Raw genomic sequence first — 19,555 nt, forward strand, 5'->3', positions numbered from 1 at the left:
GTACAAAACCCAAGCATTTTTGACGTTTTAGGAAACGAATTTCTGTTAGTCATTCCAGAAAGCTCTACAGAAAAAGTGTCCTCGGTTATACTTGTATGATTACATTACAAAACAGGCTGACAGGGCAGCCTGTAAATCTCCGTTCACAGATAATTGCCTATGAATAATTCTGTTCAAATTATGTCTACAGTATAATTTGGCTCAATTTTTTATTACTGAATCATGTCCTGAAATTTGGGCACTGCTTTTGTAGCACATAGGACATGCTCCTCGGGAAATTAGTATCTCGTCACATTATTGCAGAGAACATTATATTTAAGGAACACCAAGCGTATGCAGTTTAAAATATGGTGCAGCTAGGACCACAGAATACACTGCTGAGAGCAATGGAATCCACTTAAGAGATGATTCTGCGCTATTTTAGGGTGAAAAGGGGGCTGCTGATGAACACACTCCTTTCTGAAGGATTAGAATGCCACTTATGTCAGTGCTGCCATTTTGAAACCGTATTCCACCTGAATCAAAGTGTAGGTATTTTAATCTCAGGGTAACCTCAGAAGAAGCAGGAACGCATATATATATATATATATATATATATATATATATATATATATATATATATATATATATATATATATATATATATATATATATATATGAGGAGGACTATTATATAACAAAGTCAAACCATATCCTGTATTGCAGGAAATAATGTTCTGGGGGAGTTTTTAGCAGAACATTTGTGGAGTCTTTAGGAACAGAACAGTATCTTTGGACATGGGTTGGAGGCCAGCTTTGGTATTTTGCCATGAACCCTAGATTTGTCTGAGGCCCTCACTGTATCCAGTTTGGGTAGAATGTGACTCTTATTTTGTAAGACGTTTTGCAGAAAGAAAGGAAGGAAGAGGGGGAAGGCTCTGTAGCAGGACAGTCCGGATGACTGAAGCAAACCCAAGACGCAAATTCTACCTCCTTACTATGGCAAGATCAAATTTTTGAAAAGTACCAGCTGGCTCTTTCTCCCTGGTCAGTCGTTAGCCTTTGGGCAATTAGCTACCTGTGCTTTCTGTGAATGTATGTTAACTGTGCTTGTCTGCCTCTTTTCCTGCATCCTGTGAAGAACTCTGTTTATCTGTGAAACTTATGTGATTTTTGCCTCTCATCCTGGCTCAAAGAGAGATAAAGTCCATGACCATCTAAGTCCTCAAGCCTTGATTGCCTGCATGTGGATGCTGCCCTAAGCAAGCCAATGTTCCACTTTTTGCACACCAATGTGACTGCTACCCCATTACCTATCCCCCCCCTAAAAAAACATGCACTCAGTGCTTCAGAAAAAGAAAAAGAAATCAGCAGCAAAGAACACATAATCACTTAGGTGCCCTGTTTGCCGTCTGGAAAGCAAAACCTTCTGCAGAAAGCTATGATTCTGAGCAACGCCATCCATTCTTTCCCACTTCTCTACTGCTGTCACATGGGAGCAATGATGTTCAGCATTTCTACTGTCCCAGTTGACAAAATACTGGGTACCCATTGTCTGTACCTTGTCTCCTTTTGGCCCCTTTTCTCCTCTTTCCCCCTGCAGGCCCTGAAAAGGAAACAACAAGAGAAAATAATATAGTTCAGAATATGGCCCTCAGTACTACCATGGAGCAAACCGTGGGTGAGTCACTCATAGACACATGCAATGACTCATTGCATGATGAATACCATAGAAAGAGAAAAATTATTCAGGGCTCTGTCTATTAAATAGTATTTATAATTATTTCCAGCTCTGCATAGGTTCACTGGTATTAGAACATTCAATAACTGGCTGCACCACTGATATTTTGAGCTACTCCAAGGCTTGAACAGAATGAATCAAAAGTCTTAGTAAGCAGGATAATGAGGGTGAAGAAATACGAAGAACCTTCTTCTTCAGTGAAAAATCTCCATCTCTGTTGGAAAGAGATTGAAAGATTTCAACACACATAAATCATGAACCTTGAACAAATGAAGGGTGTGGAATGCTTTGCAGAGAAACTAATGTACAATCAAATCAACAGGGCATAATCAATGTAGATCAACACAAACAACTGTAGTAGGAATTATAATTCATTATGCATATGGAATTGACAGTTATCTCAATTTGCCATATCACGTAAAGAATTGGTTGGTGTGCAACTCATTGCATAGAAGAACATATGCTTTTTTTAGCTTGGTACCTATACTGCAGCTATGTGGAACAATCTCAATGATGGCTGAATCATAGAATCACAGAATCATAGAATATTAATTCAGTTGGAAGGGATCTAGAAGGCCATTGAATCCAACCCCCCTGCTCAAGGCTGGAATCCAAATCCAAGTAGATGTGACAGATGGTTTTCCAATTTTCTCTTGAATGCTTCCAGCATTGGAATACCCACCAGCTCTAGAGGTTTTTGGTTCCATTGTTGAACTGCTCTAACAGTTAGGAAGTTTTTCCTGATATTCATCTGAAATCTGGCTTCCTGTAGTGTAAGTTTTGGTTATTATGGTCAAAGCTGATTCATTTGACAGACAGGCTAAGTCGTGGGCTGTATCACCATTGGTTCATGGCTATGGACCATCAAAGGAAACAATGGTTAATAAAATGGCCTTAGTTCATTTTACTGTCCCCATAAATATCTACTATATTGTGGCCAGAATCTTGTTTGCGTAACATGTCACAGCTATTTGCAGCTAACTGATGAGATGCCAAGTTATGCCTCAGTTCTATGCCTGGTCATGTAGAACTTCATCAATGAGCTGCAATTAACTGCAGCAAGTTATGGAAACCTTACATAAATACCAATAGGATTCTGGCTGGTAAAAGGATTGGGTCCAAGCTATCTTAAAAACCGTATCTCCCTTTATCAGCCTGCCAGGGTGCTAAGATAATCAGGGGAGACCATTCTCTTAGTCCCTCCTCTGTCCCATGTGCTGTCCCATGTTTGAGAATCAGGCATCAACATACCACTTGAGCAGATTACACACATTATGCAATACTTATAGGACAATAAGGAAAAGACCAAACCCCAACTTACGGGAGCTCCAACATAACCTTGACGCCCTGGGGGTCCTGGCTGGCCATCTGTCCCCTGGTCAATAATAATAATGATGATAAATAAAGTAAAGAAAGATCAGTCTCAGAATGGAAAAATACCGGAGCTTATTTGCAAAAGAAAACAGCGTGCAACATTTCTTTGGAGCTTGGCCACGACAACCAACTCTTTTTGACAATCCAGTGAGCTGAGAGGTTCTTCCTGAAAGCAACTGCTTGGGTTTTTGAAACCAGCTTAAGAGGCAGGAGAGAGGAAACTGCTGGATAATACGAGGATATCATCAGTATCTATCTGTTTTGTAGTTCCCTCTAAAGGAGAAGCTGCATAGTTTGGGGGTACTTCTAGATTCCTCTTTGTCATTTGAAATTCATGCAATCTCAGCAGCATAGAGTGCCTGGGGTCACTTTCGACTGGTACGTCCAGGTCTGACCCTTCCTAGATGGGGATAACCTGGTCATGTTCTTGAAATTTCCCATTTAGGTTACTGCAATGCATTTTACATGAGGCTACCCCTCAAAATGAAACAGATGATGCAGCATCTAGATTGCTAACAGCAACATCCTTCAGGACCCACATGAGTCCTGAAGGATTTGCACTGGTTACCAATATGCTTCTGTCTGAGTTCAAGATGTTGACAATGACTTGTTGTTGTTGTTTAGTCATTAAGTCGTGTCCAACTCTTTGTGACCCCATGGACCAGAGCGCGCCAGGCCCTCCTGTCTATTGAAGCTGAGGCTCCAATACTTTGGCCATCTCATGAGAAGAGAAGACTCCCTGGAAAAGACTCTGATGTTGGAAAAGTGTGAGGGCAAGAGGAGAAGGGGACGACAGAGAACGAGATGGTTGGACACTGTCATCGAAGTGACCAACATGAATTTGACCCAACTGTGGGAGGCAGTGGAAGACAGGAGGGCCTGGTGTGCTCTGGTCCACGGGGTCACAAAGAATGATTTAACGACTAAACAACAACGAAATGAAATTATCAACATGACTTTAATAGGTCCTAATTAGTGGGACATTTACGCACAACCTCTGTAGCTTTGATAGTTTTATTTGCAATCAGCGCATAATCAGAAAAGCCAATCAAATAACAAACAACAAGAGTAAACAAAGTCACAAACAATGCTATAAACATTTTTATTTGGAAATAAAAGAAAGGATACTAAGGAATAGAGCCACTGTGGAAAAGCATCAAATTATCCACACCCTCTTTGAACTCTCCCTACATTTTCCTGAAGAAGTATGTCTACAAAAACTCTCAGTAAAGTGCGTATAGCAGTTAGTCTTTGAGGTGCTACAACATTTTTGCTTTCTTCTTTCAAATTAATTTTGTTTCATTTTTGATAGTCCTACATTCAGTACACCATAAAATTAGAATTCCTCGGAAAGAACCACATGAAGTACCATTCTCTCACTTCTGGAAGCCTGTAAACTCATTTTAACCCCCTATGAGCTGTGTGTGTAGCTTTGTGGTGGTGGAGAGATAAATTCGAGATAGATGAAGTCATATCTCTTAAGACAACAGTGAGAATAATGATGACAAGGAGAATCGAAGAAGGACAATGGGTTTGTGTGAGGTGTGTGGGGTGTTTTGTTAAAGCTGAAAGTTGCTTCCAAAGAGATAAGGCAGTCATTAAGGATGATACCTTGAATTTCAACAATCACCATCTCACCTTAACTCCTGGTGCCCCAGGTAACCCAACAGCTCCAGGAAGTCCAAGTTCTCCCTCAAAAAAGAAAGCAAACAGTGTTTTGCTGTCAATATAGATATTTTACGAAGTATTTGCTGCTCAGAGAACAATCTGATTCATCTACGAATCATAGCTTCCTCCTTCTGAAACCTAACCAATGGCTCTTCTCCCACTTTCATTGACCTGGACCTTCATTTTCTCCAGGGACTCAATAAAGACTCTGTTCTTTATTGGTATATTATTATATGCCAAGCTCTCCCCCTTATATATAATAATATGCCAATGAAGAACATAGAAGACTATATGCAGAGGAAGTCTGTGCTCAAACATTTCATTATATCTGATGACTGATTAGATGTAAAACAGAGGAGATCACATATTTAACCGTTACCCAAATATTATCGAAAGGTATCAGGATGATGATATTGTCACTGTTCCCGTGCTAGGATTACTCCAAAATTGCATTTTTGCTGTTGTTGGGGATCTGAACGAACAACCTGGGGGTTCATCCAACACTGCCCTCTAAATTTTAACAGCCGCTGAAACCCTCATATTTGAAACTGAAATTCCATTTTAAAATATAATAATATAATTTATTGTCATTGTAAGTATATACACAGTATACCATACAATGAAATTCACATATTGTCTCAAAGGTTATCCTTACAAATGAATACCGAGGGAAAACTGGGAAAATGGTGGCCTTGGGACTAGGATTTAAAATCTTTGGTGGCTTTGGGATTTTTAATAGGTTACTGGATCCCTTTGCAAGGGTTTAACATTTTAAAATGCCAATTTTAAAAAAAGTTCCTATTTCCCCCATTTTGGGTTTTTCTTGTAGTTTTCCAAAGAAAATGGCCTCTTGAGCCTTTGAAGGCCATTCGGCCTGCTGTGAATATAATTTATTACTGTTTTCTCAAAGTCAAAGGGTGGACTTGTTTTTAACACCACCTTTTTCTAAACAAGACAAAAAACCCTAACCCTCAAGTGAATTTGGATGAAGCAAATATGGTTTAGAACTAAAAGTAATTGAATTGTTTCAAGAAGATTCATGGCCGGAAAAAAGGCTTAAACATTTTGACCACATATTGGTGTCAGCAGTCTTAAAATATGTTGAAGCGTATTTTCTGAGGTACAGAATGACTGAAACCACTATCAGTCCGAGACAGCGTTAAATGATAGAAGGAACAGAGACCCATATTTCGGCAACGTTACTTTAGGTACCAGTTTCTGAGGGTTATAGGTCCTTGGCTTGATTAAAACTGGGCTGAGGAGTGAGAACTTAGAGGTTTCATTTGTGACTTGCATAAAGGTACTGGGGATTTTGAAAAAAACAACAACCCAACACTCTTTGTTGTTGGCCATGCTAGCCATGGGATTCTGGGAATTGTGCATCCAAAATTAACTTTCCCAGGTTGTGAGGTACTCCTCCCTCTCTCCTAATTAAAGAATAACGAGTTCTTGCAAAAGTGTTGCCAGATAGCAGGCAAGAAATGTGAATGTTCTTTTTTTGCAGTTCAGCTGCTAAAGCTAAGGAGATACGTCTCTATATGGGGCCCTGGATTTATTTATCTATTTACTTCATTTCCTTTTCATGCTGTCTTCCTTCTGACGAAAAAACTCAAGGGGGCTACATATTGACTTAAAACAAATAGAAACAGAAAACAAAATAATTCAAACCGTTGCAAAGCCATTCAACATAGCAATATGAAAACGCTCATCGAGAGATAATATTTTAAAAAAACCAATATCACAGTATAGGTCTAGGAACAGAGAGGGCAGCTTCCCAATAATGTCACCCTGATGCATCCGTTCATTCCACTTTTATGCTACTTGTGCAATGTTGCTGGAATATGCAACCCTTTCTTGCTCTGAGCCGCAGGAATTGTGCCAAGAACATTTCTTCCCCCGGCCCACCTGTGTTCTGCCTCTTCCTTTTGATCCCTCATATTTGAACACGCAAATTTCTCGTTGGGCGGGAATTACGCACCTGAGCTTTGCAGAACCAATTTTTCCCAGCCACCGAAGTGGAGTCTCTGATCGCTGGGTAACCGTCTAACTGCATTCTAAGAAAGAAGGATGCAAATTCTGCCTTTTGAACATCTGAGAGCAGTCAATGCGCATGAGGTCTGCCAGCTGCCTTGGCTCAGAGACAGGACTGTGGAGGTTATTAACCTGCTATCATTTGTTTTCGGCTGTGTTCAGAATGGCAACACTAATCCCCTAGATATGCTTCCATTCAACACCCATTCATTTGAGGCATCTGGATTCTGCTATAAGGACAAGGGGATTACAAGAGAAAATAAAAGCTTACAGGCTCTCCTTTAGCACCATCTCTCCCTGGGGTGCCAGGTGCACCGGGTGAGCCCTAGAAGCAAACAAGAGAGAATTAGTAGAATGGCATTAATGGGTAGCCATCAGCAGCATAAAAGGAACACCTTTGGAAAGGAGGAGCAGATGAATTACATACCTAACCAGTGTAATCGCCTTCACTCCAAGCAACATTCATTTCTGTTCTCAAAGGAAGTGTGTTACCCAACGCTCCAATTTCAAACACTGTATCCATTGGTTGATAAAGACCATCCCAGGGAGAGCAAGGACTCCCATAGTGGCCTGGATACACACACACACACACACACACACACACACACACACACACACACACACACATGCGTGCACGCACACACACACACTTACGCACTTATACACTCCTCTCTCTAATGTGGACAGATCTAGACACAACTACATCTAACGTTGCTGCACTGTTAGCTGATAGACACCACACTCCCTCCCCCAGCTACCTCTATGTGTGTATCATATATGAATGAGGTGTGTGTGTATTGTGTGAACATTAGAGGAGGGGCAGTAGGGGTCACAAGGCCAGGACTTAGCAGAGATCCTGTGCAAAGCTGGAATTTTCACAGGAGAGGGAAGAAAGTAACATTGATGCTCATGCAGTACTATATATAATTGAAGGTGTGGTCATATGGGCAGATAGCTCAGATTTTGGATCACTTTGATGGTCCTGTGCAAGCTATTTTCCAGTGATTACACTATGTACAGGCAATAGTGTTCCAGCTCAATCCCGATTTGTGCCTAAGGTGGACCTTTTCGGCCCAGTAGTAAAGCTATAGTTCTCTGGGGCTGGACTTGCGTGATTACCTGATGGACGGCAGGATCACTTTAAGGGACAGCGCTCCCTGTGAAACAACCTTTTCTGGTGAGATCAGATATGCAGCTGTCTTATTGTCTGATCTCACTCTAACACTCTTGTATTGGAAATTAATCCAGGGCAACTGGGTCTTGAGTAGGAAGTTAAGACCCAATGGCCTCAACTAAGACCTGCTAGCACTGGTTAGTAGAGATGGGTCAACACAACTGCTTGCATGGTTTCCACCTCTGGGACCTTTGCCACTGAACACCTGCACTTCACAATTTGCCCTAACACCACCATTTTTATATTTTGTGCACATGCACACATTTACACACTTAGAGAGAACCATGCTTACAGGCAAAACTACCGTACTTTCTGTTTGAAATTGGGGTCAGTAGCTTTAGGGAGTTTTAAAATCATGTATAAGGAGCCCTCTTACACAGAGTTACATCTATGAACCATTTAGAGCAGTTCTTCCCAACCTTGGGTCTCCCGATGTTATTGGACTACAACTCCCAGAAATCCTAGCCAGCACAGCTAGTGGTGAAGGCTTCAGGGAGTTTTAGTCCAAAAACAGCTGGTGATCCAAAGCTGGGAATCACTGATATAGAGGGAAGGTTTAGTGAAGGCTGGAGTAGTTCTTTCTCAAGTCAACCCACTCTGAAATTTAATGTTGTTTCTAGAGATGGGCACAAATTAAAAACACAAATCACCAAATTTGTTAAGAAATCATCAATTTGTGTTCTGTGAATCAATTGCCCCCAACAAACACGAATCTATGAATTTTTAGCAATTTTTGACTTGTTGATTTATTTGGGTATAAAGGCACTTAGAGACACCCAAATTGCAGGGATGCTTCCTTTGACTCTTCTCTCAAATCCCTGTAGGTTTAGTGAAGATTGGGTTGGATGTCTGAGTTATACACCCGCAAAGAGGGCCCCCAAGAAGGTCATGCCCAGGAACCCAGAGATACAAAAATCACAGAGAAGCCTCCCATGAATCTCCTCTATAATCTCTCCAAGTTTGGTTTTCCCAAGCCAGCTGCTAAAGGGCATTTTCTGGGGGAAGGCACTTTGTAGGTGTATAACTTGGATGTCTGAAACCCAGTCTTCACCAAGCTTTAACATCGATGAATAACTCAGACGTCCAAAGCCCAATCTTTACCAAACTTGCCGTGCTTGTAGAGGAGAGTCAGGGGAAGCTTCCATGAGAATTTGGTATCTTTAGATGCTTGGGGGGGACATTTTATAGGATTTTAAAAGAATGAATTGACAAATGGATTCATCAGAAAAAAAATGTAAATTCGTAATTTGTTATTTGTCAACCTCGATGAATTGCGAATCAAAACGAATCACAATTTTTCTGATGTTGCATCATGCTGAATTTAAAATCCTTTGTGTTGTTGTGTTATGTCACCTTTGCAGATGGAGTAGCAGATGGAGTAGCTAATGTAAGTTACTTAGCCAAAGCATTCCTCAGTTGAAAAGAATTTGTTACCTTTTCTCCTCTTTCACCCATCAACCCAGGTAGTCCTTGGGGTCCTCTTTCGCCCTAGAGAACAACACAAAGGGGAACAGGGAAACTCATCATATCATCATCATCATCATCATCATCATCATCATCATCATCATCATCATCATCATCATCATCATCATCATCATCATCATCATCTTTGAACTGCAAAGTTTGGCCCTAAAATGATAGCTGTATGCTTCTATTTTTGTCTGATAAACAAGGGGGGAAGGTAAAAGTTGCCAATTTTCTTAGAATAAACAATCTTCCTTTATGTAATTTTATTTCTGCTAGCTGGCACAGACTACTATTTGTTAAATGAGCCATGAGAAAAGGGAATTTATTGCCTGCTTCACAAGTTCTTCCGGTTAATCTCAAATCTTGATACTTTTGGACAATGCTTATTTTATGAGTTTATTACTATTATTTTCTTATTCTCTGTTTTTTATCTTCTTATTTTTAGCTTCCAAACACTATTTTTAAGTCGGGTTTAATCTATGCTCTCCTATACAGCCTGATTAGCTATAAAGCAATAAAGGACTCGTATAATAAATCTGAATTAGGAAAATGGATACATCTCCTTATGGAGAAAGGCTTCTGTTTTTATCATTAGACATGGAGGGGGTCGCATTTGGAAAACGTTGCAGTGCTCCTCAGCTGCACCCCAATCACAAAATTAACCTCTAGGTCTCAAATTCGTGAAGCTGTTCAACTCCTTTTTTCTACGGCTGCAAAAGTTCATCTGCAGCTGTGCTATGAACTCAACGGCAATTTGCTGATTTGTTGCTGCAATAAATATTTATGATGAATTTAGTGAAACTGCTACACCGGAGCAACACAAATCATTGCCTCTCAAAAGACCAGGTGCAAAAATCCATTAACGTAATTAGCTTAAAACCCTATTAATATATTGGCAAAGGTGGTGCTGGGAGGGGGAGGCAAATATCTATGAGAGGTAAAGCAATTAATCACATCTAATAGCTTACGTTAGAACATTTGTCAACAAAGGTGGGAGGTGAGGACCCACTCATTGACGGCACTTAATTTCAATTTAAGACATTGAGTAATGCAGATGCTTTAGGAACTGCCATTGAAGTAGCAGGAGAAAACAGGATGAAAAAATTATTTATTTATTTATTTATTTATTTATTTATTTATTTATTTATTTATTTATTGCTGATAAAAGAAAAATAATTCTCATGTACTTGAGTTCTTTCAGATATATATTTTTGGGATTGAGTAGGGAATGTTTTTAAATATAGAGATGGGCAGAAACCACGCTTCAGTGGTTCAGTCTGGTTCAGAGCACCACCTGCACAGGTGTTTCGATGGTGCCTTTTGTGTTCTCTGCTACCATCTCCACACATTCAAACATTTGCCGGCTGCAGTGTGCTTCCCTCCTCTGCCTTCTCCATGCAATTGTCAACAACTCACCAGCAGTTTTTTCGAGTAGCGATGTATGGAAGTGAGAGCTGGACCCATAAAGAAGGCTGACTGACGAAGAATGGGTGCTTTTGAATTGTGGTGCTGGAGGAGACTCTTGAGAGTCCCCTGGACTGCAAGGAGAACTGCAAGGAAATCAGCCCTGAGTGCTCACTGGAAGGACAGATCCTGAAGCTGAGGCTCCAAGACTTTGTCCATCTCATGAGAAGAGAAGACTCTTTGGAAAAGCCCCCGATGTTGGGAAAGTGTGAAGGCAAGAGGAGAAGGGGACGACAGAGGACGAGATGGTTGGACAGTGTCATCAAAGTGACCAATATGACTTTGATCCAACTTTGGAAGGCAGTGGAAGACAGGAGGGCCTGGTGTGCTCTGATCCATGGGGTCACGAAGAGTTGGACACAACTTAATGACTAAACAACAACACCAGCAGTGCTACAGGCTTCCCTGTCCTGCCTCCTTGTCTGAGGAGGAGGGAGAAAGAAGTGTGTGACCCCTGCAGAACATCGGTACATGCACCAAACTGAACTGGGCCAAACCACCAAAGTGATGTGTGGCCATCTCTAATCCAAAACAATATTTGCTCTTTTTTGTTTTGTTTTGTTTAAAGTCATATTTGTTTCCTTAGAATGGTTTCCATTCTCCCGTTTACACAATGCTGAAAGGCGGATTCACAATGCTGAAAATGTTTATTACGGGATGAAAAGTTTTGAGCTGCAAAGGATGGGAATAAAACTATGAACTGGAGGAGCTGATAGGCAGGAAAATCCCAAAAGAAATGCAGAAGGGTTAGGCATGATTAAAACCTACCTTTTGTTAGAAATGGGATGCTGGAGGAGAGCTTTGAGGATAACCTGGACTTTCAGAAAGACAAACAACTGGATCTCAAATCAAGCCTAAACTCTTTCTGGAGGCAAAAAAAATGTTTAAACTGAGGCTGTCGTATTTGGGGCATATCCTGAGAAGGCAGGATTGTCTCAGAAAGGCAGTAATGCTGGGAAAATTGGAAGGCAGCAGGAAAAGAGGAAGACCAAATAGGAGATGCACTAACTCCCTGAAGGAAGCCACAGGCTCAGCAGGGTTGTTGAGGACAAGATATTTTGGAGAGCACCAAGATACGTGGTAGTGCTGTGGGTTAAACTGCAGAAGCCCCTGGGCTACAAGGTCAAAAGACCAGCCGTCGTAAGATCAAATCCATGAAATAGAGTGAGCTCCCATCGCTTGCCAACCTAGCAGTTCGAAAGCATGCAAATGCGAGTAGATAAATAGGTACCACCTCAGTGGGAAGGTCATGGCATTCCGTGTCTAGTCATGCTGGCCACATGACCATGAAAACTGTCTTTGGACAAATGCTGGCTCTACGGCTTGGAAATGGGGATGAGCACCACCCCCTAGAGTCGGACATGACTGACTAAATGTCAAGGGGAACCTTTACCATTCATCAGGTTGCCATAAGTTGAAGGTGACATGACAAAAGACAACAACAACAACAACAACAACAACAACAACAACAACAACAACAACAACAACAACAACAACAACAACAACAACAACAACAACAACACATACAGTGTCTGCCTTTGGAACGTGCTTGGAATCCCAAAACACAACAGCCAGACTGTTGGCTAGAGATAATTATAGCTGCTCAGAGTGGTATAGATGTATCAGATGGGCGGGATATAAATCAAATAAATAAATAAATAAAATAGTGAGAAGGGAAATTCCTTGCTACAACACCATCAGTGGTTACGAGTCCATTTCTGGGAATAGTTCAAAGCGATAAAAAGCCCTATACAGTTTGAGGCCCAAGTTGCCTAAAGATGCACGTGTGAGTCCTAAGATCTTCAGGTCAGCCTTTCTGACCCTCTTAGCATTTTTTCTCTCTCTCTCTGAACACCATCACAGACATGTCTAATGAGGTCATGAGAGAGGACCTTCTCAGTGGCTGCCCCCACATTGTGAAAATCCATTCTGAGCCTTGCCCCCTCTTTGTTATCCCTCTGCTGGCAGGCAAAGACATTTTAAAACGTCTCTTAATGGCTGGAACTGTGTGTTTCTTTTCCTAAAAAAAACAAAAACAGCTTTTAAATAGTGTTAATCCAGCAATTGATTTGATGTGCTCATTTATTTGATAAATACCATAATTCGTTTAGTGTTTGTTATGTCTGTGTATGTGCGCATGTGTGTTTTAAAAAGCACTATCTGTATTTTTTTAAAGTTGATGTCACCTTGGGTCCAGAGAGAGGGAAAAGAAGGGCTATTGATTTAAATCTGAATAATGAAATGTTTCTGTTTGGGGAAAAGGACGGCTGCAGTACCAAAGCAGCCAGTAGATGCCAGTGCATTACCAGAAAAGTTTCCAGTGAAGCAAGAAAACAGAAAGAGGAAGGACTGCACTCCAAAGTGAAATTGTAGCAAGCCCACCATTCCTGCCCTGCTGAGAGAGCGGCTGCTGTGATACACAATTATGCGATCTTGCAACAATTATGTGCTCGTTATTCTGGGTCAGTGCATAAAACTAAAACCCTGTAATTACAGCATAGAAAGAAGAAGGAAAATAAATAAATCTCGGTTCTCTGATCTAAACATGAAACTGTGATTCCAAAGAAGAATGTTATTCTTATTCTAAAAAAAAAATGACAGGCCTACAGCTAAGCTTGGTTTGCTATGTGATAACAGAATGAGCCCAGGAATTAATGTAAACTAAGAGATGTGTTGGGAAAGTGTGAAGGCAAGAGGAGAAGGGGACAACAGAGGACGAGATGGTTGGACAGGGTCATCGAAGCGACCAACATGAATTTGACCCAACTCCGGGAGGCAGTGGAAGCCAGGAGGGCCTGGCGTGCTCTGGTCCATGGGGTCACAAAGAGTCGGACAAGACTTAACGACTAAACAACAACAAAAAGAGAGATGTGTATGAATAACTGGCTCAGAAGAAATGCAAGAGAGTTGGGCATTGACTATGTAAGAAACAACATCTGGCCACAGCAGCACAATCCTTTACACTGGGCTCCAATTTCAGAGGTCTTGAATGTCCATCTCAGACCTCAGATGGACCACCCAGGGTCCTGCTGGTGTCCAGGTATTTTTTTAAAAAACATGAAAAGGACTTCCACAGATCCAACCTGATTTAGACTCATTGGTGGGGGCTGCTATTTTCCAACCCCATAAATGACTAGTTTTGAAAGTGCCCAGGTTGCAAAACATGGGGGAGAAATTCAATCCCCCTCACCAAGAGGAGCGAATATTGGAGGGGAGGTGCTGGAGACGACAATGATGCCAGAAGGCTAGAGCAGTGGTCCCCAACCTTGGGCCTCCAGATGTTCTTGGACTACAACTCCCAGAAGCCTTCACCACCACCTCTGCTGGCCGGGATTTCTGGGAGTTGAAGTCCAAGAACATCTGGAGGCCCAAGGTTGGGGACCACTGGGCTAGAGGGCTCCATTGGAGCCCAGGAGGACAACAGGCCAGGACTTGTCCATCCCTTCCTTCAGGGTCGACCACAGTGTGAACTCTTACCCTCAAAATACCACAGTTTGGCAGTTTAAGCATTATTCACTATCACTACATTTCAACTGTGCTTAGACTGAGCAGAGACCCCCAGGAATGAAAAATGTTGGCAACTGAATATTTGTGGCTGGTCAAAAAAAAGAAGGGGAAAAAAGGAGAACGGGAAGGGAGGAGAGGAGTGGGACCAAATTGAAGATCAATTCCAGAACTTTCTGGGTTTTTTACTTTTTCCTTTATTTTTGAGACTTGGATCCAAATTTGACCAACTCTTAAAACACAACCTTAATTTAATCTTAGTTTTATTAGTTCATACCCCACTTTTCTCCCAGAACTTTAATTTAAGGTGGTTCACATGATTTAATACAGATAAATGGTTTCTCTACTCATTTATCAGGGTTTTAAAAAACATTATTCATGTCCCAGTATTGCTCATCATTGTCACATGTCAAATGAATGGTTTGCCTTCGTTACAGATAGAAGAGCTCTCTTCAGCTAAGTCAAAACAGATGGCATTGTGCTAGTCCTCTTAATCGCTACTACTGTATTGACAGCTTCAGTTTCATTATTTAATCAGTGAGAAAATTGAGCCTGCCATTCTTTGGGCAAATCACGAGATGACAAGACTCATTGGAAAAGGCAAACATACTGGGGAAACGCAGACACAGTAGGAGAAGAGGAACACTGGTCAGGAGATGGATGGACTTAATAAGGGAAGCCCTGGGCTTGAATTTGCAAGGCCTGAGCAGAGCGATTAACGATAGTACATTCTGCAGCACATAAAAACAACATTGTATTCACAAAGAGGTTGTAATAGTGGAAAATCCCCTCGTTCCATTTTGAACATAGACAGCAAAAATTCCTATTCTGCACTGCTTGAATCTACAAAAATTTAATTCCTCTTTCTTTTTTTTACCAGTAGTAAGCAGGAGAGAAGAACTAGCCTTAGCTAATTTCCCTAAGACTGCAGCTAAATGTCAGGTATGTTTTAATGAGGTTTATGCTGATGATGGTAAATTGTGTTTCTGACCTTTTATCGGAGTCGTTAGGTTTCTGGTTTCTGACATTTTTCTTGTCACGCTTAAACCACTAGCATTATTTTGCCTTTTTCTTGAACTTTAGGATGGCCAATGGCTAGCACCAACAAAACTGTACTATCCTAAAATAGATAAAATGTTATACATGCAGTTTTGTGTGGTTGCTGCTGCAGGACAAATGAACTCTCCTGGCATTCACAAAATCATCGGAAAACCGTTATAGGCATAGGTGGCTGAAACAGACTCAAAAAGTTTAGGAAATTCTCTGTGACTTAAAACCCAAGTGCAAACTGGTGGAATTTTACAAAGATGGATCAAGAAGAGACGTCTACAAACACCCGTCCCATCTTCTTGCCATTTGTGTTTCTGCTGCCATCTTTGTAAACAATGAAAGTAAAGAACACTTTTTATCCTGCCTCCTGGAAAGCAAAATATCAGCATCGGCAAATCTCAGCTCCTGCTTTGCTACCAGGTGGATGGAATAGCTGTACAAATGGCAACTGAGGCTACATTTCAGTAACTGAGATAGGTGTAGAATATTCACGGAACCCTTTGTCCTCATTGATTGAGGGGACCCCCCAAAATGGGCAAGACATCTCAATGACACCCCAACGGTCCAAAACTCCTCCCCTCCAGGTGTCACCCAGAATGTTATTTTGCCCAACACAGAACTCTGAAATCTGAGCAAATTCTAGACGATATCTTTTCCTTCTGAGAAGCAACCATCATGGTTTTGTGTACCTTGTGTGTGTTTTGGCATTAATGTATTATTTGTGCCATTAGGCTTAATTCCTGAAGAATCACTTTGGTGAAGTGTCAATTCCAACAGGAGAAGGGAGAAACAGCCAGGGACAGCGAAGGGAGAAAAGACTGGAAAACACAGGTTGTGGATTAAAAACAGATACAACGATGTTGTTAGCTCAGTGGTTTAGGCTTCAGAGCCAGAAGCTGGCAGTTCAATTCCCCACTGTGCCTTGTTGACAGTATCAGGACTTGGTGATTCTTAGGGTCCCTTCTGGCTCTGCTGTTCTAAGATGATGACAATGATGATGGTGATGAGCAGGAGCCTCATGGCACAGTGGTTAAAGCGCAGTAGTACAATCAAGATTCTACTCAATTCTGATGGGCTCAGATAGCTGGTTTGAGGTTGACTCAATCTTCCATCCTTGTAAGGTTGGTAAATTGAATATCCAGCTCATTGGGGGAGGGAGGGCAATGTGTAGCCTGCATAATTAAATTGTGAACTGCCCAGCAAGTGCTATAGGCACTATGGGGTGGGACATAAGCAACACACATTCTTATGGACCAAAATAACAAAAAAAAATAGTGGCATCTTAAAATCAAGAATTTCTATTTCATGTAAACCTTTGTAGATTGTGATCTAGGTCTTTAGAAGGCTGAAGTGAGCTGCCATATAAAAGCTGCTTTTCCTGAAGATACTGTGAGACTCCTTTTTTTTTTTTTTTTTTTTTTTTTTTTTTTTTTTTTGCTGTGACAGACTGGCTTGGCTCCCCCTTTGAAATTATTTAGACAGCTCTTAGAAGCCAGCATCAATGCTGTGCTGAGAATTTCTAGAGGTTATAACCCCAAAAAGTAACTTTTACAAGCTTTGGACTCAATTCAGGAAGACATTTATATTCTACAAATCCAGCACATTAGAGATGATTGTGGTGGCAATCCAAAGAGTGAAGAATGGCGGCTATCTAAGCAGACATTGTAGGTGACACATGTCCTTCAAGAAGGCAGACATCAGGTTCATTAACTCTAGAAATTGATGGGATTCATTTGCTCCCTCATCCAGATGAAATTTGGCAGGCACAAATACCTTGGCTAATTCGGCTGATGCTCAGAAGAACCTCGTGATGAGTTTCATGGGATGAACCAAAAAATGCCTTTAAAACCAGTATAATTTCTCAGGGCATTTTTCCTTCCATGCCAAGAAAGGCACTTCGAAGCCAAAACAAACACCCACACCTGATGTCAGAACAAAAGAACGGGTCAACAGGTGGTAATTGAACCAGAGAGAAAAAGACAGAGAGAGGGCGAGAAACAAGCCGCTCTTACAGCCATGGCTGAATGCTTCACTGATCCAAACCCCCCTTGGGTTTTGAAGACCGTCTCTTCAGTTCATTTGCCAAGGAAAAGGAAAACCATCAGAGCGCTTGGCACAAGCTGGTCTGTGCTGAAGCCAAGCTTGTCAGGCAGATGCCGACAAAATGTAGCCAGCAAATGGACGTCTTCTGACGTTCCAGAAATGGCATCTTGGCTGCTGAAGAATGGTCCCAAGAGTGTTCCGCTGATAGCAAGACTGAACGGGCTATTTGGAGATCCAGTCACATGCTGCCTTTTGCTATTCAATCAGGGACATTGGGTTCTAGACAAAATTCCATATTTTGCCTCCCCTGATTCTTGAGATAATCTGCTTAATCACCTAGAGTCTCAAAGCACCGTGTTAGCAGATGGCTCAAATGGCCACTCTCACACAACATTTTCTGCCTTTCAAGCCAATTCCTACCATTGACTAGGAAAGACCAATACTCGCCACCAGCTCTGCCTTCGGTGCCAGCTGTTGGGCACCTGCTCCATCAGCCAAGACGCTCAAGGAATATAATCTCAATTACATACAAATTGACTGGATCCACATCTCCTATGCTAATGCATGGACGGAACTTAGCCTTGTATTGGCTTTTGAGGTTCCAAATGATTACTGTGTCTCCAGATGGCAGGAGCAGAACGTTGGATCAAAATGGAAAGAAATAAGATTATGACCAAGGACACCATCTTAAATTTTATGGAGGAAGGGAAAAATGAGTAAGAAATAACACAGGCCGAAATCCAAGAGTGTACTTTGGTATCCAATGCTAGCAGTATCCTGCTGCAGGCCTTCATGGCATCAAAATCTAACACAGTCTTCAGTCTTAGGCAGTAGGCTTTTAGGGTGCCCTAGAAGTGTTTCTCAGCTTGGGGGTCATGACCCTCAAGGGGGTTGCAAAGTGTTTTCTGGGGGAGGGTGGGATGTGGGTTACCTTATAGGTATGTGAAATAATTCCTTCTTTAATCTATTGGAACGGAATATTAAAAATAATGTTTATGTGTGTATATATGAGAAACAGGCTCTTCAGGGGAGAGAGCAGCCTTTACTTTCTGAAATGACTTTACCCCATTAAAAATGTCTGTTTATGCCAATGTGGTGTGTGTGTGTGTGCGCGCGCACGCATGCGCGTGCGTGCGTGTGGGTGGGTGTGTTGCAGACTACTTGACTATTATAAAAAGGGCTTCCCAACTCAAAAAAAGGTTGGGAACCACTGCTTTAGGGACTGCAGGAGGAAAAGAGGTTGCTAACACAGACAGAAGCAACAGAATACCATTGATGTACGTTCCTAGTTCCAGCTCTACAACTGGAAAACTTACCCAGCTCTTGAGTATGATCATACCTTTTGTCCTTTTTCTGCTCTGCCAAATCCGCCTCCACCCTAAATTGAGAGAATGAATCATTAACAGCAATCATGGAAGAAAGATTAATGTATATGTGTTTCCCATTATGAACCTGCTTGGGTGCTTTGATCATCAGAGGAGGCCTTTCTCTCAGTCCCACCACATTCACAGGTGTGTTTGGCAAGGACACAGGAGAGGGCCTTCTCTGTTGCTGCTCCCAGACTTTGGAAGTCCCTCTCACAAGAAGCCAGGTTGGCCCCATCTTTGCAGTCCCTTGTCATGAGTTCTGCCAAAGAAGATCTGGAATCTGAGGGGTTAATTACAGCTGAGGAGAATGCTAGGCAATCAGAATCACAGGCAACTGAATCACCACCAGATTCTCCTCCCCCAGTAGCCAGAGTGAGGGAGAAGCTTCAGCAAGGACTCATGACACAAAGAGCCGAAGCCCGCATGAATGCTTCCCATAGGAACATCAGCTCAACCATCCCTGAGTTTTAGCAGGAGCAGGATGAGGTGTTTAGATGACTGCTGTTGCTATAAAATCTGCACCCAGAGGTTTGCAAGTTTGTGGAAGCAACAAGTCAAACACTTTGGCTTGCATCCACGTTCCTGCTTATCCTGGACCCTGTTCTTTGGACCCCTGGCTTTGGACTCTCACTGCTGACTATGGTTGGTGTTTTGACTTTGGTGTTTTGGTATCTCCTTTGCATCTTCTGGACT

General features: G+C 41.7%; 1 protein-coding gene across 3 annotated transcripts in view; it reads right to left on the reverse strand.

Moving 5' to 3' along the window:
- COL22A1 (collagen type XXII alpha 1 chain) overlaps positions 1 to 19,555 on the reverse strand; it is a 201,783-nt gene that overhangs the window by 87,293 nt on the left and 94,935 nt on the right. For all 3 annotated transcript variants that reach the window (XM_072999374.2, XM_078391665.1, XM_078391667.1), the window contains exons 12-17: positions 18,835 to 18,873; positions 9,402 to 9,455; positions 7,065 to 7,118; positions 4,733 to 4,786; positions 3,042 to 3,095; positions 1,541 to 1,585 (exon numbers count right to left, since the gene is read on the reverse strand). In XM_072999374.2, the coding sequence (XP_072855475.2) occupies positions 1,541 to 1,585; positions 3,042 to 3,095; positions 4,733 to 4,786; positions 7,065 to 7,118; positions 9,402 to 9,455; positions 18,835 to 18,873 (300 nt within the window). The remainder of the gene's footprint in view (positions 1 to 1,540; positions 1,586 to 3,041; positions 3,096 to 4,732; positions 4,787 to 7,064; positions 7,119 to 9,401; positions 9,456 to 18,834; positions 18,874 to 19,555) is intronic.

The sequence above is a fragment of the Pogona vitticeps genome, chromosome 4 (genome assembly GCF_051106095.1).
Source record: "Pogona vitticeps strain Pit_001003342236 chromosome 4, PviZW2.1, whole genome shotgun sequence".
NCBI classification, from domain to species: Eukaryota; Metazoa; Chordata; class Lepidosauria; order Squamata; family Agamidae; genus Pogona; species Pogona vitticeps.